The 21,392-nt window shown below is 41.1% G+C and overlaps 3 protein-coding genes across 4 annotated transcripts; 2 read left to right on the top strand and 1 right to left on the bottom strand.

Annotated features, from left to right (window-relative positions):
• Nucleotides 1-732: 732 nt before the first annotated feature.
• On the top strand, nt 733-1,811 carry LOC146990798 (uncharacterized). Its single transcript, XM_085799415.1, has 3 exons — nt 733-1,002; nt 1,115-1,149; nt 1,240-1,811. The coding sequence occupies exons 1-3, from the start codon at nt 987-989 to the stop codon at nt 1,519-1,521; spliced, it is 333 nt and encodes a 110-aa protein (XP_085655541.1). The 5' UTR covers nt 733-986; the 3' UTR covers nt 1,522-1,811.
• A 433-nt stretch (nt 1,812-2,244) lies between these two features.
• Nucleotides 2,245-6,118, top strand: LOC146990797 (uncharacterized). Its single transcript, XM_085793792.1, has 6 exons — nt 2,245-2,464; nt 4,018-4,347; nt 4,701-4,742; nt 4,863-4,889; nt 4,985-5,098; nt 5,265-6,118. The coding sequence occupies exons 1-6, from the start codon at nt 2,389-2,391 to the stop codon at nt 5,372-5,374; spliced, it is 699 nt and encodes a 232-aa protein (XP_085649918.1). The 5' UTR covers nt 2,245-2,388; the 3' UTR covers nt 5,375-6,118.
• Nucleotides 6,119-8,111: 1,993 nt separating this feature from the next.
• On the bottom strand, nt 8,112-19,980 carry LOC146990796 (OX-2 membrane glycoprotein-like). 2 transcript variants are annotated; one of them, XM_085799360.1, is made up of 8 exons: nt 19,900-19,980; nt 19,606-19,723; nt 18,865-19,185; nt 17,892-18,221; nt 16,011-16,295; nt 14,872-14,973; nt 9,080-9,803; nt 8,112-9,033 (listed from the first exon to the last, which is right to left on the bottom strand). In XM_085799360.1, the coding sequence occupies exons 2-7, from the start codon at nt 19,661-19,663 to the stop codon at nt 9,799-9,801; spliced, it is 1,101 nt and encodes a 366-aa protein (XP_085655486.1). In that variant the 5' UTR covers nt 19,664-19,723; nt 19,900-19,980; the 3' UTR covers nt 8,112-9,033; nt 9,080-9,798. The 2 variants fall into 2 exon arrangements, with proteins under 2 accessions (XP_085655486.1, XP_085655492.1); XM_085799366.1 differs by having other exon boundaries at nt 19,606-19,761; nt 19,900-19,965.
• Between the last annotated feature and the right edge of the window lie 1,412 nt (nt 19,981-21,392).

Below are 21,392 nucleotides of genomic sequence, written 5' to 3'. Positions count from 1 at the left end.
TGACTTCTGTAACCCACCTGTTTTAAAACTTCACTTCCTCTCTGACTGTCCTCTTTATAATTTCAGTAAAAGAAAACTCAAATGTTAAACTTATGTTAAGTGGTCTTACCTGGAACTTGCACAACCTTACTAAGAAAACGAATTGGGGCTGATGTATCACATATAGCATTCCTTTTATACCAACTCACATCAGCTATTCATTTTATATTATGTGAAATCAATATATTATATTGTTTGTGTTCTTGTTTCTCCTGCAGGTGCAGACTCAGACTGTGAAGCAGTTATTAAAGTGCATCGTAACACAGCTTACGAGGCCTTCCTTGGACACAATCTTATCATTAACTGCCCTGTTGAATTCTGCACAAGCTCAAAACCGCCAATGTCCTGGTTCAAATTTGGGGTGAATGGAACCTATGTCCCTGTTGTTGTCAACAGTAACAGCCACATTACAACAAATTGGACAGAGTTAAGCCCTGGTGAAGGGATATTATATTTAATCTTTAAAAAAGTGGTCAGCAGTGACTCAGGTCTGTATCAGTGTCAAAGTGGAGATGACTTGAGTCACAAAATCACCGTCTCTGTTAAAGGTGAGTTAAACTTTTTGTTCCCACTGTAGCTTGTGAACAGGTGCAGCTTTCAGCCCTTCTACTGTATGTCACATCAGTGAGACAATAAACCTGTGTTTTTTTTATAGGTGATATTGAATTTACCACCGTTGCATCAGAGAATTACACAAGAAAAGGTTATTGATAAGACTTTGTGATGTTGTTAATTCAGCTGCTTTTTGCTGATCATTTGTTTTTCCTATATATTTACATAGAGTAGTATCCAATGTAAACACATTCATATTAAGTCAAGCTACTTGTTATGTTGCAGTTGAGTCGACTTCTACAACTGATTTAAACGATATACTGGTGTACTACGTGTACCCTGCTGCTGGGATTCTGACATTTGTCATCTTAGTGATCGTTATATCCATCATATCAATGCGAGGATGTAAAGGTGAGATGATTTGACTTTTACAATCATGTCATTTATTTTAAATCCAAGATGAAAGTAATATGAGAATGTAAAACAATGACTCATTTCACCCCAACTCATGTCCATCATGCAGGTAAATCAAGTAAAGAGCAACCAACAGAAAACCAGGTCAGCAAAGAAAAATGTATATTTGCTATGTCAAATTTGTATTTCTTCAAACTTTTTCATGGAACATGTTTTTTTTATGGATGTTTGCAGTACATGGAGATCCCCATGTTGGAGCAGGGCTTCCCACATGTCAGCCTGCATAAGCAGAGATCGTCCTCGCAGCCCAACGGGACACCGGGAGACAACGAGGTTCTTTACAGCAGGGTGAAGGACGGCAGAGAGCGAAGGAGGAACGCAGCGGAGGAGGTGGAGGAATGGAGTTCTGTCGTGTACGCTGCACTCAACCACCAGCAGCCAGCGGGGGCTCCTGCGCCTCGACTACGGAGGCGGGAGCAGGATTTCTCAGAGGACGCAGCTATTCGCGTGGCTTAAAGACCTCAGGAAGTGATGGGGCTGAATCTCCTCAACATGGAGGATGTCTCAAATCATTTCAGATCAAGTGGAGAGACAGATTCATCCTAGAGGAGCACGGGAAGCCGATTACACAAAGATGCAAGGACAAACTCACAGAGAGGATTACAGACACAACATGAGGAGGAACTACTAAGATTTCCATCAATGACATTTGGTCCATCCTTTAGATCCCTCAAACACACTGGTTCTTTCTTTTCTATTGAATGCAGCTCACACTCAAACATGACTGAAAGGGAACCAGAGAAAGGCAGTGAGCAGCATGGGAAAGTCCAAAGGTAGCACTATGTGTTACCAGAATTGTATGTAACTTTTCAGGACTCACGCAAACTGTCTGGTGCAGTTTTCACCGTACATGAAAACTGTGTCCGGTGGCGTTGCACATCTGTGACTTGAATTTACTCCTAACAGTAATGGTTTCACAACTATGCACTCTGTATTGTATCAGCTCTCTGTGCATTTTCAGACTAAATGAATGACTAATGAGCTTTTTTTTGTAAAGATGTGCTCCACAAACCTTTAGAGTGATTGTCTGAGTTGGGGAATGTAATTATTATCTGATCATGTTGTGTAATCGATTAACACACTGTCTGTCTGTGATTTAAAAGATTATATGATGCCAACTCGCTCTTGCACTTTATTTCCCATTAATCCACCAAAGTATCTGTTCTGTTAAAAAAAAACATGTAGCCTGAGTGTGTGTGCTTCATCCGTCCATCAAAAACAGGAAGTAGAAGTCGACCACATGCCTGTGCAGTGGTATGTAGAGCACACCTAAAGTAATAGTTGTTTGACAGAAGAGGAGCTGCGTCTTCAAACGTTCCCACCATGAGATCTAACTCCTGCCGGACCATCCTCCATGTTTCCATCATGGCGTTGCTCATTGGGACTCTGGAAGCTGATAGTAAGTTAAAGTTTTGTTGTTTTTTTTAGTTTATAAATCGCTCTCTATCAGTCTGCACAGGTCTTTGTTTCTCTGACGCTCTGAGTGTATTCACCAATATATCAATCACATTGATTTGTTTGTTTTTGCCAATTTAAAGGTCATTAAAAAACTGAATATGTTTCAGACATGCCCATATGACTCATGTAAATCCAGAGCAGAGTACTGGACATATGCATGGACGCAACAGTGCAACAAAATAAAATGCACCAAATACTGGTCCTGATTTCTGTTCGTTGTTTGCGCCACTGGAGGGTTTTTATATAAGTGTGTGATCATATCATATCATATCATACGGTATATGAATGGTTTTACTCCAGTTCTTCAAAAAATGGAGATAAGAGAGCAGATCTTTCACCTGGAATAAGCAGAACTCCCTCTGAAGTCTCATCTGTTTGGTTTGAGTCCAAATCAGTGAAGCATGTCTCCTGAGAAGAGATTAAACCAAAATTATTGTATCTTTTATATTTAATGAAGTAGAAAAGCGCTGGTTTCATATATCTGCATTGATGGAAAATTTGACATCATTTGCTTCTGTGCGGCCAATCAAATCGCTTAATTTAATACCATATATGGGGAGTGAAGACATGGTCACACTGAAGAACAGCCAAGTGTGAAAACCACAAAAGCCATACACTGTGAACAACAGAGAGACTGGCTCGCTGGTTAATGTGTTAATTTACTCACAATAATGTCTTGTCTTGCATTATACCACTGTTAGTTTGCAGGCTGGTAGCTATGGTAACACATTAAATGTCCTGCAAGTGATGGGATGTCAGTTTATCTTGGAACTGTGAATCAGAATCGGGATATAAATAAATAAAACTGAACTGAAAACTGAACTGAATCAGAATCAGAACTGTTTTATTGCCAAGAGCAGTAAAGGTCAGTTTACAGCACGAGGAACTTGTCTTGGTGTCAGGTGCAAACATAAGAGTACCAAAAATAGAATAGAATAAGAAAATAAAATAAAATAGAATGAATTAAAATATTCTAGCGCAAAAGATACGCATACAAAAAGGAAATATGCATACTGTATACGATAAATACACATATACTATATAAAATAATAGAATAAAGATATATAATACTACTAAACTGAAAACTGTATCTGATCTGAAGATGAGGAAATGATGAGAAGTTACAGTTGTGATCACACAGCACCACAGCTGAGGTCAGAGCCTACAAAGCTGACCTATATTTTCAGTTTGATGGCCACAGGTGCAGCTGAGAAAACAGATTTTTCTTTCCTGTGATCTCATTAATTTCTCTCATTCCTACAAGCTGACTTTAACCCACCTGTTTTAAAACTTTACTTCCTTTCTTACTGTCCTCTTTATAATTTCAGTACAAGAAAACACAGATATTCAGCCAGGTATGAACTAAAAACCTCTGTAATATGGAGAGGGAAATCACACTTATCTTGCAACTCCCATACACAACAAAGCATAGAGATGTCCTGTGACATAATCTCATATGTTAACTGTTGTGAATTGGATTTTCTCCTCCCGCAGGTGCCGACTCAGACTGTGATGCAGGGATTAAAGTGCTTTACAACACAGTTCACGAGGCCTTCCTTGGACACAATCTTACCATTAACTGCACTGTTGATTTCTGCACAAGCTCAAAACCGGCAGTGTCCTGGTTTAAACTTGGGGTGAATGGATCCTTTATCCCTGTTGATGTGAGCAGTAGCAGTCGCATTACAACAAATTGGGAGGAGTTAAGCCCTGGTGAAGGGATATTATATTTGATCTTTAAAAAAGTGTTCAGCAGTGATTCAGGTCGGTATCGATGTCAAAGTGGAGCTCATGTGAGTCACAGCATCAACGTCTTTGTTAAAGGTGAGTGAAACTTCTTCAACAGTCTATACATAACATTTGTTCCCACTGTGTCCTGGTTCAAACTCAGGCAGATGTGAAACCTACTGGTGTGTCCCTGTTGATGTCAACAGGAGCAATCACATAACAACAAAAGTGGGAAGAGTTAAAGCATGGTAAAGGGATATTACATTTGATCTTTAAAAAAGTAGTCCAAAGTAAAAATGATGCCAGTGTCAGCTTCAATGTCTCTGTGAGGGGCGAGTGTTACTTTTTTAATCAATCTGTACATAACATGAGAAACCATGTGTTTACTGATGAAAATGCAGCTTTCATCCCTTCTCATTAAGACTTAAAAACCCTACGTTGTTTTATAGGTGATGGTGAATTCACCTCTGTGAAATGGGAGGAAACCACAGGTAAGGACAGTTTACTTACAGAGGTTTTGATGTATCACCTGCTTATACCTGAATTTGACAGTTTCCTCCTGTGACTAAATGATTGATGATCAATTCTGTGTCTTGCAAATGTTTTTTCAGACATCACATCACTTACAACAAACCCAGGTGAGATGTTGACTCCCTCTCAGTGTGTTGATTGTTGTCTCTCAGGTGTCACATATGATATAAGTTGAATAAAATCACCTTTTTTTGATTTGCAGGATGCCCCGCCCCTTCGATGATTTCCCAGCTATGTGTGTATCGCATTGTCGCAGTCGGGGCGTTTATCGTCGTGGTCACAGCGCTAATTCTTGCATCGACACTGAGGTGTAGAGGTGAGACATCTGGGTATTTCCATACAGCAGCTGTTTGGTTCTGCACTGAGGGGGATGACCTCTGACCTGACGAGCAAAACAGATTCAAAATGACACAAAATAATAAGAGTTAATATACATAACACTGTGGGAGCAACAATTAATCTCACCTGATGTCTACCCAAAGGTGTGTGCGGAGCAGGAGAACCCAGGAACGCACCAGACCCGAGCTGCCAGCCTTCCCGTGGCTCCTCACGCGTCCGTCACATCTACGAAAACGACCCATCTGTTCCTTAAAATCAATCTTCAGAGTTAAACCTCATGATATCAACGCTGTGATTGATATCAAATATCAAAACATTTCATATTAATCATCTCAGGACCAGAACTTCTATCTTCCATCTGAGCTTTCACTGATTTCTGTGTAAAATGAGTCAGTCAGTGCTTAAAGTGTTGTATTGTGACGTAATATCCTTTATTGATTGGGTTTCAATACTTTTGAAATATTCAAATCGTTTCTTTTCCTATCACAGTTTGAAGAGCTTTTAAATTCCTGTAAATCAAGCTCAACAGAAGTGAAATTTCATGGTTGAGAAATCCTCCTTTGTTAAATCCACCACAGCTTGTTTGTGCATTGTGCAGTATAACACATCTACAGGTAAATAGTTTTGTTTCCTGTATAGGTGTCAATGTTTTGTGCACACATCCGGTGGAGTTTACTTCTTTTAAATGTGATTGCTTCTCTGTGTGTTAGCTTGCCACCTCTGATCTTCACTCTCTCTGTTGCCGAGGATCTGATTGATGTAGCGCTTCTTGTTGGGGTTCAGTGCAGACGGAGAGTCGACTGACGGAACAGGAAGCAGAATTAAAACCACCAGTCACATAAAGTGAAAACAAAGGAATGGAGGTTGTTTTACAGTGGAAGACATGAATCAGAGACACGTCGCTCTTAACTCATCAAGCTCAGATTTCATCCAGATGTTGAAGCAATTCAAATAATAGTGATAATGATAATCATCATAATAAAAAACATTGAAAATCTACATCCCTAATAACTGCAAATGTTCATTTTATATTCATATATATTTATGATAAAGAATAACAGCTATACTTAATTTCATTGATCTGTATCTACCCCTTTTGAAGTCTAGCTCTGGTTAATTTGTGTAAATCCCAACATCAGTGCCACATTGCACTATGAGTCACCTTCGAAGGTGTAGAAAACTCATCACAAGATCAGCTCTCCCACCCTGAATCCGGGAAATGACACCTTTCACTTCAGACTGAAACCAGCTAGAAGACAATGAAAATAACCAAACGGATCTCCATAGCATAATCCTAAAGGTCACAGCACAGACAACATCTTCATTCAACAGGAACTATGTGTGAAAACAGCATTCACCATGTCGACTGCAGGAAAATTAGATCAAACTTTAAAATAATGCAGTAGCACTATAGTGTTTTCATATCTAAGAATAAGCAGCTCCTGAGTGAGAACTTGTGATTTTGTGGCAACAGGGCAGAAACCACACTGATCTTTGTGATAATCTTTTTTTCTTTGCTTTGTTGTTGGCTGAATAAAAGACAGTTTTTCCAGCTGGAGTGTCAAACAGATGAATGTTGCATAAAATGACCTAAAACACAATAAATAAATACATTTTTAAAAAGGGTTGTTGAGTGGAGACTGAGGCACGTGGCAGATCTTGCCCTGTGGGATCCAACCTCTGTGGTTTTTAAAGTGCTAAAAGCTGAGGTATACATCGCTGCACTGCATGCACACTTTAGCACAGACACGCACCAAAAAAAAAAAAAGAAAAAGAAAGAAACACTGTCTTTTGATCAACACCCCACCCAGCTCGCTGCATCGCCCACCAACCACTATGTGACACATGCAAACACTTGGCCCCCTTACAACAAGGAAGTCCAAAAACTTTGTGTGTGAAGTGGGGATGTTTTTGGTTCTTCATGAATCTACATTAAAACATGTTCATTAGGGTATTTTTGGTACAACAGAGTCACACAGTAAATATGAATGAAATCTGCATGGGAAAGGAAAAACCTGAGAACTCACTTCAGAAAAAAGAAAGAAAAGAAGACGCCATCTAGTGTTGAAAAAGCAAAACTCAGTATATTGAACTTAAAATACAACTGGCTAGACGATATTTTATTATCTTGGTGATAGAGTTGGTGACTACTCAACAAAATTCTTCACAATCTCCAAAGAAATTAGATTAATAATATTGAAATTATTATTTCCTAAGAGCGTGACTCCATAAATATCTAAAAACCAGCAAGGGACCAAAAAACAATAACACACCGGTGTTTTTATAGTGAACTCATGCCATTTCAACCCACAGTTTCCTCTAGATAAGGCTCTTTATTATTATGAATAGTCAAATAACTTGCTTTAATAACACTGATAACGATCGATAAGAGCTCAGTGCCTCTGAGTAGCAAAGGAACAACTTACCCCTTCCTGTCTTTGTGAGCTTTATGGAAACTGTAGGAAGAAAAAAATATGATTCATTTGTACTGTATAGGAAAAGTGTTAGGATAATAATCTGTTTTCAAGGAAACCATATATCCTGAAAGCAAGGGGGGTTTATTTACAAACTATTAAGCCAAATTCATTCATTCAAACAACAGTAATGTAAGGATGATTACACTCTGTAGTTTCAAGGTTGAACTGTGTGTTTAGATATTTCCAAAGTGTCAAATACCTGAAATAACACTTGTGAAACTGGAATTTGAAGCTATTTTAAGCTTGAAATATTTGCATTGGTTAGTCATAGACCATTTGAAACAAAAACAAAAGAAAGAAAAAAGACGAGACGGCGACACCATTGGAAGAGAAAAAGTAAAGTCATCGGAGTGGGCTGCAGAGGAAATGAGTTTCCTCTTGTGTAACGTTGTCTCGAGGTTACTGTACCACCCACTGTCTCCACATCATCACCACTTATCATCACTTAGAAAATCTGAGATACTAAGAAAAACACCTCCAGGTGATAAAATAAGCAGCGAGACAAAAGCAAGATAAAGTCTCAGGTTTTATTTGTTCCAGTCGGTGCTGATCCCCGCCTCAGTGACGGTACAGGAAACTATTGATCAACTCTTACACAGTGAAGTGAATATTGCTCAAAAACAACACAGACAGAAACATTCAACGGAAAAGGAGTGGGAATGTGAAATTTAATGTTTAACATCGCTATAATATTAGGATTTAAACCTTGAAATGATCTTAATATACAGATGTGTAAGCAGATGTTAGGTGGAAATGTAAGAATCCAGCCACAGATGTGCTAGAAGACATCTTTTTTTTTTTCTTTACTTTTTGATAAATGAGATTTTCTACAAAAATTAACTTCACTGTACACAGCCCATGTGAGCTTATACTGTAGTTATATATATGTATTTCATATTATATCCTACATTACCTATCATTAATCTGACCTATATTAATATTTTCTGCAAACAAAAGTAACTTGTAACAATGTTTGACTCTGAAAGGTCATGAAATACTGTACATCAATGCAAACAGGTGCACACACATACACACACGCACACTCTCTCATACACACACACACACACACACACACACACACACACACACACGCACACTCTCTCATACACACACACACACACTCCAGATTTCTTTACCTTTCAGAACATATATATATAAGAGGAGACACAAAGGTCTCCTGTTACTGTCTCACACACTGCAGCTCTGCAGCTATAACATACCATAATAATATATAACTCTTTACCACAGATGCAGCCGTGTCTATTATCAGTCACAGTGAAGACCCTGACAGACTATTTTCCCAATCAGCTGTGTTTTTTTGTTCATTTTGTTCTTTGATTTGAGAGATTGGCGTATTTTTATATTATATACATTTGTCTGAATGGGAACTGTTTATATTTTATGATCTACTTTCAAACTGTGGGGTCTTCTGAGCCTCTCTTCTGTTTTCTGACTGATCTGCTCAAATACAACGGAGAAACCACATCTTTCAAGACTGGGTGATGGATTAGGATTAGGATTAGGATTTGGCATGATGAATTGTTGTGACATCATAACGTTACAGGAAGTCCTGAGGGCTAATTTCAAGGCACAGATTCTCAATACAAGTTTTGATACAATAAAAAAAAATAGATTAGACCTGTTTTATCATAATAATAGTATAAAAAGACATGGGGATTTCACAATATGGCACCTGTAAATAACCCTAGGTGTGCTGAAAAAATATAGGACTAACTTTTTACAATATTTTATACAGTAAGAGATCTGAGACAAAAGACCCCACAGTTTTTTTTGTTTAATCTAGATGGGATTAGCTGATTTCTAAAAAAAAGTTAGCAGATTTGTGTTAATTATAATAAACTCTCCAACAAAGTACTATGTGAGTGAATGCATTTTTTCTTTCTTTTTAAGTAGACATCAAGTGTTTGACTCCAACCACTGCCCCTCCATGATGAAGTGAACAGATAAAACCCTCTATTCTTATCATGGAGACTAAAATGTGGCATTAGATGAAGTGGTTTCAGTTGTGTTATTTACTGACGGGGTCTTCTCAGCCGGTGGAAGCAGAAGCAGCAGTGTTGGCTCGGCTCAGTGAGAGCTCTGTTCGCTCCCTCTGCAGGGCACGGTGCTGGGCAGCTAGGTCAGGCCCAGAGCCGCGCTGGACCTTCATCAAAGCAGCGGTGACGCCCGCAGCTCCAAATCAGTCTGGACAGGAACGGGACAGACAGAGCCACAGTTAGAATAGTTGTGGAAACTTTACACAATTGTTTCATTTCCCGTTTTGTGCTTAAATCACACCGATCAAATCCTTCCTCTGCTAATCTGTACAGTATGTTGCTTTTTTTCCCCCACCTGACACGGCGTCCTTGAGATTTCATCAGCACAAGGACGAGCACTTTGAGTTTCACTGTGTTTTGGGACACCGGCCCACTGGTCATTAATTATCACATCACATGAGAGAACTGAAACATCCAATCTCTGTCTCCCTGAACTGGTTCATGGGATGTTTTTTTCCCTGCAGCCTCACGAAACTCACTTTTACACATCACATAACATGACAAGATCTACTTTTTTTCTTGTAAAGCAGAGGAAGGATGGAGAAAAACATCATAAGCTGATTGGTATGGTATTGGTGTGATTCTAACACAGGAATGCAAATCTAAACTCATACATGTCTGAACACACACACACACACACATAATCCCCAGAGCGCCCACTCAGATCTAAAAAGACCACATGCAACGCAATAATGAAACACTGCAGGAATTCCACAGCCGTGATTAAACGTCTGCCACACCTCAACAGTCATGTGGCAGCAGTGTGAGTTATGTGCATTAGAGGATCACTCACACGAAGCTCCTAAACTCTAATTAGAGCAGGAGTGACAGAATCAACACATCAGAAAAAAAAACGGTAACACTATGTAACCTATCTCTGACTATAATGCATTATAACCATACTTATAATGAGTTATAATGCAGTTATAGCACTGTATAACTATAGTATAAACACTCATAAATGATCATAATGCTTTGATTATAACACACTATAATCAAGACTCTTAAGGTCAGGTATAATATGTTATAATTGTAAATGACAATGCCCACATTGATAATGCATTATAAATATAGTTATAATGTGTTATAATTGGCTTATAAATGTGCATAACTATCATTATAAACACTCAGAAATTATCATAAGGCTTTATAACAGTAACGTAAGTCATAAAATGTTTTATAGTGTGTCATGATTATTGTTATAAAGCATTATGATCATTTATGAGTGTTTATAATGATAGTTATACAGTGCTATAACTGCATTTTAACTCATAAATATGGTTATAATGCGTTATAGAGATAGGTGTCAAGTTAAGTGTTACCAAAAAGCATTTGAAGGTATATGATTTGGGTTGTTTTGCAGGATATTGACCAGCCAGTGTCACCTTTTCCTAGGATCTCTAATCTCTAAGGAACAATCAGTGTTACCCTCTGTGCTGCCCTCATGATTCAAGGGCGGATGATGATTGTGAGCCGGACCGGGCGTGGCGCCGCCCTCGTACTTCCTGCGGTGCCACAGAATCAAAGGTGCCTCTGAAAACATGCACTTTCATGTATAAATGGCTCTTATCTGTGGTCAGCTTCCTTTGCCTACGGCTGCTGCACCTTACAGTCCAGTCCTGTACTGTAGCTACATCTCCACCCGGCCACGCCACAAAATCATGGAAACGGACGCAAATAGACGAGCGGCGTTTTTACTGGAAGAACCTCCTCGGGCCTTGACCTGATTTCCCAACCGTGGCTGAAACAAGCGGAGGCTGAACTCCGCCCCACTGCTTCACAGGGAACCACAAAAGCTATTCTGTGGTCGGCCTGCAGCTCGACCTCAGCCGCAGACATCACAACGTTTCAGACCATCCACGGTTTGGGTTTGGTCTCTGAGTTTCAGACAGCTGACGGCTCTGCCACTCATTCAGACAGGAAGTGCCACCGCACTAACACCAACTCAGATTTTATCAATCGACTGAGTTGTACTCAGGGTTCCTACAGCTTAAGCCTAGTTAAATTTAAGACTTTTTAAGATGTTTTATTGCCACTTGAAATGAAATTTAAGACAGACTTCACAATAAACACAAATGCAAAAAAAACAAAAACGTCACCACATATATTACATAGGGTTAGGGACAATTTTACCCACTTTCCTATGGTCCAAGGTAAAGTGACTGCTACATGAATGAATGGGGGGAGGTGGCTATGAGTGAGTGAATGACATCATTTAACAGCTGTGTAGTTGTGGAGAGGAGATGATAAACTAAAAAGGACACGTTTGCTTGTCGGTACTGTTTGTTTCCATCCAAAGTGATTCAAATTACTGGGAAATGCGCATTAAAAGAAATTTGAGTTCTGTGTGTTTCCATTAAAAGTACAGACTTTGGTGAAAACTACAAACTCGCGCAAGTTTTCCGCAGCTGTCCTTTCAAAATAAATGCATAAAAAGTCCAGAAAAAAAAAAAAAATTGATTTGGGAGCTGGTGACGATGACAAATTTAGCGGTGACAGCCGCCACTAACTTCTCTATGTCGGAATGTTACCAATTATTTTGAGATTTGAGACTAATTACAATCATAAAATCCCACTTACCAAGTGATAACATTTTTAAGACTTTTGAAAAATTGATTTAAGACATTTTAATGCCAATTAAGACCTTGTTTTAGATTAATGAATTCAATGCCTTTTAAGACTTTTTAAGGATCCGTAAGAACCCTGTGTACTGAGTTGAACAGTGTTTTCTCCTCTCTGCATTTGTGTTCCGGATGGTTTGAAGCGGGTGGGGTTTAGGTAAAAAGAAGTTTCATGCACTATTTGGAAATATTATAATTAATCAATCACTGCCAGTTGCTTAATATGTGATGCATCATACAGTGTCAAATCAATTGTTGCCCAATCTGTAAATGTCACATGGTCTTACTGGAAGTGAAAGAATTAGGACGAGAGGCCTTGATGCACTTTGCATCACTCTCTTTCCCTGAACCACAATCTGAATCCCATCACAGTAAAAGCCTGTGTTCCCAGCACATTTCATGCAAACCAAGACTGGGAAATACAGTGTGTGTGTGTGTCTGTACAGTCAAGTGTGAGAGGCTGCGTTGTTATCAAGCGGGCAGGCTGTCAACTTCGGGTTCGGCCCCTCCTCCTCCTCACTCTCAGGCCCCTAATGTCTATCTCAGCGCAAGGGATTAGACTGAGAAAGAGGATCTTTTCTTCTGGCTGCTAACTCCAGACAATCGGTGCATCTACTTGTTATTCTGCTCAGGATCCAAAACGTGGGTAAAGACTTGTGGAAAAGGTCTCAAGCAGACGGAAGCTTTACTTCCAGAGAAGAATCTATTTTCATCGTGATCCTGTTGCAATCTCTGCCCACGTGAGCCAGTTCTGGTCCAACACAACACCGTCAATCACACGCAAACACGGTGTTTGAGTTTGTCAGGATGGTCACAAACTCAGATCATGATTCAGGGATGCGGTGAAGACACAAACACTCTTAAATCAACAGTGCGATTGAGGCTTTTGTTGTGTTAGACCAACGTAGGCGACGGGTTTCTCAACTCGATATGATGAGGCGATGAGCAATGCTGCGGCGGATTTCCCATTTTTGGGATATTGGGAGGTGCGAGGACAATATGTACCGGCTGCTATCTTATCTCAAAAGAAAAAGACAAGGACAAAGACGAGGAGGAGCTGTGTAGGGAAAAGGAAACACATTCATCACTTTCAGCTGATAAAATAAAAGTCTATTTAGGGTTGTTTTGTAATCTTTTATGGCTATTCACTGGGATTTCTCTTCGCTCATGTGGCGCAAAAAACAACATTCAAGCTAAATTCAAAGTTGCCAAATAGAGAATAGCCGTGCGACCGCCCTAACCTTGACATTGTTTTTCTTCCTCATCTCTTGTTGGGCCAGCAAGAACCTCAGCCAAAGCTTCTGTCGTTGCTCCGCTCAGTTCGGTCGTCCCTTCCTCTCTCCTCGGTGGTCGGAGAATTAATGCTAAAGGGGAAGTGGGCTACACGCCACATTGCGCCGCTGGCAACCAAACTGTTTCCACAGCACCCGGAAAAGATAGTGAGAGAGGTGCCGACAGGAGTCAAAGGAGGGGTGATGACACACAACGAGGCGTCCACCCTGTCACCTCGGTGTGGAAAGTAGCTGCCAGTTGACATTTTCGCTGTGTTTTTGGATGAATGTGATGTATTTCACGCTTTTCTTAGGGTTTCTTTAAAGGGATAGTTCAACATTTTGGCAAACTGGCCCATTGTCGTAATCCCTTTAGTCTTAGGAGTAGGTTCGTTACCTTTAATTGTCGGTGCAAGCTGTTTTTAGAACGGCGGAGCAGAGCCGCAAGCTGCTCAGAGCTACGCTACGGAGGCTAATGGGATTTCTTGGTTTCCCTCATCAAACTCATCAAATACACAATCCAACAACTCCAAAACGCTCTGGTGGACAAGTTGTGACCTGCACATTCACCACGCTATGAGATTGCGAGACCCTTTAAACCCTTTTAAAGGGACAGTACATATTTTCCCCCACAATCAACACCTGAGTGTGTTTCTGGTCTTGAGGCAGATATCAGGCTCTTGGCTGCTCAGTTTGTCTGCTTTTACAGCTTTACCACAGAAAACAGCTGCAGGATGTCAAACAGAGACAATGGGCTGAAAGATGCCAAAATGCAGAACCACTGTTGACTTAAAAAATCAGCAGCTTTAAACACAAAACATGTGTTATTTGGCCAGACTTTCGCTGTGCTACTGTGGTTCTTGGAGCCTGTGCTCAGTGTGACAGGGCTCATAAAGTCCCAGGATGTTTTCTGTTTATGGAACCAGAAAGAAATGTGGACACTCCATCATAATCACTGCAATGACAAGAGGCACTCAGAACTTGGCCGGCGCAACAGGCCACAAGGAGAAACAATGCTCTGAGTATTGCCTGTGTGTTTGCTGGTTTTTCTCCCATCAGAGATATGTTGCAGTGTAGACATCCCAACATAAAACTCCTAGAGCTGAGAACCTACAGATCCTCTCATAGGAGGAGCTACATATTGTTTTGCAGCCTCCCTCTCCACTTCCTAAACTGCCTTTGGAAAACCACTAGAGAACAAGAAATGACCTTGTTGTTTTCTCTGAGCTATTTTGGAGCAGGGTAAATTGAAATGTTACATGCTACCACTGGGAAAGACGACAAAAAGTCATGTGAAAGAGTAAATGTTCAGTTTTGGACTCACCGTCAGTGCAGATGAAGCATTTGCAGAGACACACACACAGGCAGAGGAGGAGGACCGCTATTACACCGCACACTGAGAGGAAGACAACCATGGCTGTGGACACTGGAAGACACAAAAACACACACACATTTACGCCGCAGCTCTGTTTATGTTTAAAAGGGCAGCACATAAATGTACAACATGTGGACTGAGACGTGTATGAAAATAACACTCCTTCCCGTACGCTGCGGCGTTACAGGCTTCAGGATGACATCAAAGCCGACATAATTACCTGTGACTGGAATACACACATGGAGAAAACAGGCTTTGTTCCCACCACACCTCAGCACAAAGAGAGTTTAACTGGTATTTAAACAAAACATGGAGGGATTTCTTTTTTTTACCTTTTTTTTTAGCTTCTTTTTACAGTGGACATGCACTGCTTTCATTTTTATCTAAGGAACCCCCTTCAAGGACTCCTATCCCTTGAGAACCAGCCAGGACTTTTTTCCTTCTCACCTCATAATAATCACATCCCCGTCCCATTCATGCTTTGGGGAAGTGTTCTTGTCAATACATAACCAATTTGTTTCTATGTTTATTCCTCTCTCTCATTCCCTCTCCCAGAAGTTTGATTTAAAGATGTGCAGTCTAAGGCTCTATCTATGGAATAATAACTATGGAATAATCTCTTACATGCTTAGAAATTATGACAAATTTATAATAGAACAACGCAAATGTGTTGTTTTTATCCAATAGGTCCAATACTGAAAATTCTCATCAACTCAAAGTCTTGAATTTTCTCTCTAGACACTTCTTTGGAAAATAAATCCTTAGTGCGGTCTGAAAAAGTCAAACAGAGCTCTGGTAACTGATAATTTCCCAAGAAAATTCAAGCTCTCCCAGGACATTTGACTTTGTTTTTCTCATTTTCAGTGTTATCTTACGCAACTGGACTTTTGTCTAGGAAGACGTTACGCCTCTTATCCAAGGGGCTTCATCAGTTCCTAACGCATCGGTCTGACTAGTCCTCACTAGTCTGACATTTTCCATGTGTTTTTCATGACTCGTGGGAACGCTGACATATGATTGGATTACTGAGTTAGGGCAGAAGACACCACAGTACTACAAAGATGACACAAATAATGACTCCTCCTCACTTTCTTTGTTGAGGGACACCGTCAGGGGTTTCTCCAGACCCTGGTGGTGCACGATGCACTTGACGGTCAGTTCGCCGAGCAACCCCGACTGGAAGAGGACTGTGCTGGTCACTATGGTGGTGCCGTCGCCCTGGTCGTAGACGGAGGTGATGGGCGGTCCGAGGGTCCGGTTGTCCCCGCCGATGTTCCACATGATCTCTGCTGCAGGGCGGGACTGGGCGGTGCAGTTGGCCTCGGTAACCCCCGGCGACGAGGTCACGTGACTCACCTCTGGTTTGGGTAAAACTGGAAGAAGAAAAAAAAGAAGGATGGTGTTTGAACTGAGCTATAAATGTACCGCCTGTGTCTGTCAATCACAGACAACAGAGGGACATTTGTCTCTCTGCTATAGAGAGACGCAGCACATCGCCTGTCAATCTCTGCGCCCCGAGGACACAATGACACAAGTCGTCTTGGAAACAAAACCCAGACAGAGAACAGAGGCCGAGCAGCTTTTACTGACTCTGTGTTTGTGCGTCTGGGTCTTTGGTTCCATCACTTTACACAGAAGCAAAGCTTGTTTAGCAGAGAAAGAAAGACACACACACCTACAACACACATACACAGACACACACACTGAGGCCCTGTGTCTAGGGAAACAGTGAGCCACTCATCCCCTGGGCTCTCACCCAAATTAATCACCCCATTCCCCTCAGTGGGACCCCTCCTTCTGTCGACATTATCGCACACATGCAGGAAGATCAACAACCACTCACTCTCCTGGAACGTTTACTTACCACTTGTGAAGTTACACTCATGTCTCACACTTTGCTTTACACCTCTCTGGCGAGGCGACAAGGAGCGGCGTCGCGCCCCGAAGCAGGTCAGAACAGTAGTTTAATGACCCACTACAGCGGCTCGGCTTTGTTTACACAGCTCTTCCCTTTCCTGAGCTGTATCTGGGACGCACGCACGCGCACACTCACTTCACTTCCTCTGAACCTACAGTATATTACTGTACTGACACAGGAGAGGTGAACTGGACAGAGACATTGCTCAAACCCCATAATTATCGGACTTGGTTTGAACAATGGTCCTCCAACTTTTGAGATTTTACAGCTTTTCTCCTGTTTTTTTAATGTGATTAGGGATGTCACAATTACTTGTTTTCACAATTAATCGCGGTATTAAACGGCATAATTAATTGATCGTAAAGATTCCTAAATACCGTCACTTTCCAAAAAAAGATTATGTCTGAACCGTGTCGGCAGATGTGCGCCAAAGTAAAGGTAAATGCACAGATACTGGTCCATTTATTTAACGTAACATTGAATTGGTAGGAATTTAAATGCTAGAGTGTCATTTGTAATTAAAAAAAAAGAGATTTAAATTAACTTAAACATTTGGTATGGATGACAAAAATATTTTATAATTACTAATGTATATTTTAACTATATTTGATTTTACAAATTAATAGTGTTGTGAAATTACTTAATGCATAATACTCGTGATAATCGTAGTATCGTGATCATTTCTGTGACAATAATTGTACCAAAAAAATCTATTATTGTGACATCCCTAAATGTGATTGATTGACTTTAGTTTTGTTATGTTTATGTAGGTTATATTGCTCTGTTTCCATGCTCAAATTAGCTATTGTAAAAAGTACTTTGTGGATAAATACATCAATCTGCATCTGTTAGTAATTTGTTGCTGTGGCCGTGGGGATTGTGTCTTGTTTTTCTTGAGTTATTGCTTGTGGTTAATGTGTTGAAGAAGATGTTCTATTTTCTGCTTTCCCCATCTTTTATAATAGATCTCTATGTTTACACAATTATTTCTTTCTTATGCTTCTTTTCTTAGGGTGAATATGGATTTAAAAAAAAAACAAATAACACTCACCATAGACCGACAGGCAGGAGGTGGCGCTCTTGGTGCCGTCCGGGTACGTGTGGAACTCGCAGGTGTAGCAGGCCTCGTCCTCCGTCGTCACCGACTTGATGGTGAGCACGGTGTCGTCCAGAGTTCGGCTCAGATCGACCCGCTCCCTGAAGTTCTCCTCTACGCTGTAGTGCCCCGTCTTGCCGTAGGAAACCACGGTGGTGGTGTCGCCCTGCTCGGCCGTCTTTCTCCACAGCACCTGCTGCACCCTCTCATGGAGGGGGTAATAGCAGGACAGGGTGGCCGGCTTCCCACTGACGGCCGTCTTGTTGCCCACCGGCTGCACTTTACCTGAGGATGAGGAGAGAGTGCCTGGTATCACATGTGCTGTGAAGGTTTAGGTCTGGCTTGTGTGCAGGTTCAGGGGCAACAAGGAGGGGCCAAGGGTCATAAAACTTTAATGGTAACAACAGGAAGTGGCTTTTTCCTCTGCTGATCTGGCACTTCAGACCTTAGCACAGCACTTCTGGGAGTAAAACAGTTGGTGTCCCTTTAATTTACAGGCTGTTAATTATGTTATAATGTCAAGAAATAGCCAAGAAATAACAGTCAATTTATTAGTAATGTTGCATTTTTCAAAAGATTACACATGCTTTTCATCCTTTGAATTTTTTGGGAAAGGCCAGAATTTTTCTCCACCAAGTCCTCTGCAATTGACCGTTGTTTAGTTACGCATTTCTTGGCTATATTTCTCACCATTACTATGAAATTGACAGTAATTTCTAGGCTATTTCTAGACATTATCATGTGATCAAGAGCCGGTAAATTAAAGGGTTACCAAACAGTTCTCTGTGAATCTCCCTGAGCTGCACAAAGACAATGTGACTTATCCAAATAAGCACATTTGCAAAAGGCTGTTGTTATGGAGACAAGAACAATAGTGAAATATAAGTGAAATGTAAAATTTAGGTGCAACCTCCGAAGCCGGACTCACTGGTGACTTTAATGCACGCCTGGCCTTCTTGCTTGCCCGTGGGGTAAATGTCAAAGATGCAGCGGTAGCAGCCGTCGTCATCAGGACGCACCCTCGTGATGTTGATGTAGCTGGTGTTGTTGTTGTAGGCGACGAGCTCGACGTCCTTCTGTAGGCTGATGCGTGCCGGTATGTCCGGCTCGTACGTCAGGACGGGCTCGCCCTGCTTGTTGAGCCAGCGGACTTGCTGGACAGTTTCACCTGCTGCCGTGGTGACGTTGCAGCCCAGCATGAAGGAGTGACCGGCCTCTGCAGTCAGGCCGTTGGGGCCTACGACCTCACCTGATGGAGGACACAAGCAGCAAGTCTGGTTATAAAACTTGAAATGCACACATTTATGTAGGCAAAATAATGAGCTGGCTGATTTTACGCCTTTATACAGTGAAACTCTTTCAACCTCTTGCTTCATTTGAGATGTTCCTAATTGATCTTCACCTAAATTATAGGTTTTGTCTAATTTTCAGTTTATGTATTTGCAATTTTTTGTTTTTTTAAATAATAATTTCATTGTTTTTGTTGAAATCCCATCTGTTTCTAAACTGATATGTTTGTTTGTTTCTAAAATCCCCCAAAATTCAGTCCAGATCTGCAAAAGTCTGCAATTCAGTTTTACACACATTCATGGTTAACACTCTCGCTGTCATTTTAGGGAACTTGTTTGTGTTTTAAAGTTGATTTAATGATCCAAAATGTAGGTCATACCATCCGTCCTGAGGACAGCCACTCCTACCATCCACAGCAGCAGGGCTGGTCCACACATCGCTCGCCGAAGCAGGGTCACCAAGTCACTCCCTGAACCAGTATCGCATCCAGGCTGCAGCTGCGACCAACAAACACAGCGTCAGAGAGCTCGAGCAGCTTCAGCCGCAAAGCTCAACCTCACTGTGAAACCTCGACGTGAAGCCACATGTGTAATATTGTGACCACATAAAGATGTTTAAACCAGCAAAATGATCAAGTGTGCAAGGCTGTGGTGCATGTGTAGGCCTACTGTACCTCTGCCAGCTGTCCAGTGTTGCGACTTGTGGAGCTGCTGCTGGTCAGCACAGTAGTAGTTGCATCTTCCTGGCGCACTGTCTGCTGTAATGTAATGGGCAAAGTGAAGTCAGAGGATTACACCAGCGATGACAGCATCGCCTCAGCATCACAACATCACACTATGATTAGTAATGAAAGGTTAAAGCAACACTATGTAGTTTTTTTTTTACTTAAAATAATGTTTCTAAACTCATTGAAGTGATAGAAAAATGGTTAATAGGATGATTGGTGCTGCCGCTGCAGGCTGAGCAGGATCACAGTGGCTGAAACTGCACTATGTAACTTTACTGTGCGGGTAGGAACATCATGGTCCTGGGACACCGTAGCTCCGCACCAGTACCGGTAATGACAGTGGCGACGGCACCGGCATCGGTACCGGCAACAAATTCATGTAGGCTCTGTGGTTCTCTGGCAAAGACAGACAGACAGTTGCTCTTCTCAACCAGAGAACGAGTGCCACGAATCCTACATAGTGTTGCTTTAATTCTAGATAGATATTCTGGGGGACTTTTGTGCATCATAAAGGCCTACTGTGGGAGGTGGTCACCGTGGTAATGCCGCATGTAAGCATCAACAATAACAGATGCTGATTCAAGAAACACCACCTGGGGTCTAATGGGAGGTTTTATGTGCTACACCGCAGCATGTGCCCTCAACAGTAAACACATAATCATCCAGCAGCAAAACAAGCTGCCACTTGACGTCTAGACAGATTTCAAAATCAATACAGGAAAGAAAAATGACTGCATCCTGACGGTGATGTGCTACCGGATGACAGGATATTACTCTGGAAGGTCGGTGATGGCAACATGTGTCAGTCTATTAGTAAAGCACAGGATATGTGTGTGAGCTGTAAACACCCCCTCACTCACTGTAAAGAGGGAACAACAGAAAGATGCTGCAGAACTGGGATCAGATCAAGTCTTAAAAAAGGTTAAAAAAAAAATAATAATAATAATAAACAGGCCTTTGATCAGACTTACTGAGAAAAGAGAAACCCACAAGAAAGTCCAGACCTCAGAGGTTTATGAGTGCCAAACATCTGGCTTCAAACATCTGCCTGCTCCTGTTGGGCAACACTTAAATCACTTTTCCACTACTAAAACACCACAGATGTCTGACAGGGGGGCTGTTACAACGGCCACAAGAAAACTGATTCTATCAATCAGCTGGTAACAAAGCTGCTCTACATCCAGATGTGCAGTGAACACTTTCCCCACAGCTGCTAGAGCCCCAGTGGACAGATGTTAGGAGATATTTCTTGGGTCTAATTGTATAAAATGAATCTCATTATCACACATTAAAAATACACTAAACTCTCTTTCTACACTAAGGTGTACCAGATGCAACAAGGACATTTTATGCAACATTAAAACCTCATTAATTCAAATAAACTCAACCTTAAGTTTGACTCTAAGTCAAAAACACTTGTGTAGATATACAAGTAGGAG

This window comes from Trachurus japonicus, chromosome 2 (genome assembly GCF_045865225.1).
Source record: "Trachurus japonicus isolate A0001 chromosome 2, Traja_1.0".
NCBI lineage: Eukaryota > Metazoa > Chordata > Actinopteri > Carangiformes > Carangidae > Trachurus > Trachurus japonicus.
Note: the sequence above shows the minus strand (reverse complement) of the source record. Positions and strands in the feature narration are given on the sequence as shown.

Excerpts from the sequence above, each read along its gene's own strand:
- LOC146990798 (XM_085799415.1), top strand. Across the intron at positions 1,150-1,239 it reads AGCAACCAACAGAAAACCAG|TACATGGAGATCCCCATGTT; the intron begins GTCAGCAAAGAA and ends GGATGTTTGCAG.
- LOC146990797 (XM_085793792.1), top strand. The coding sequence starts at position 2,389 with ATGAGATCTAACTCCTGCCGGACCATCCTCCATGTTTCCATCATGGCG. Across the intron at positions 4,348-4,700 it reads CATCAACGTCTTTGTTAAAG|GTGATGGTGAATTCACCTCT; the intron begins GTGAGTGAAACT and ends GTTGTTTTATAG. Across the intron at positions 5,099-5,264 it reads ATCGACACTGAGGTGTAGAG|GTGTGTGCGGAGCAGGAGAA; the intron begins GTGAGACATCTG and ends GTCTACCCAAAG.
- LOC146990796 (XM_085799360.1), bottom strand. The coding sequence starts at position 19,663 with ATGTGTGGACCAGCCCTGCTGCTGTGGATGGTAGGAGTGGCTGTCCTC. Across the intron at positions 19,186-19,605 it reads GGCTGTCCTCAGGACGGATG|GTGAGGTCGTAGGCCCCAAC; the intron begins GTATGACCTACA and ends GTCCTCCATCAG. Across the intron at positions 18,222-18,864 it reads GGCGTGCATTAAAGTCACCA|GTAAAGTGCAGCCGGTGGGC; the intron begins GTGAGTCCGGCT and ends CCTCATCCTCAG.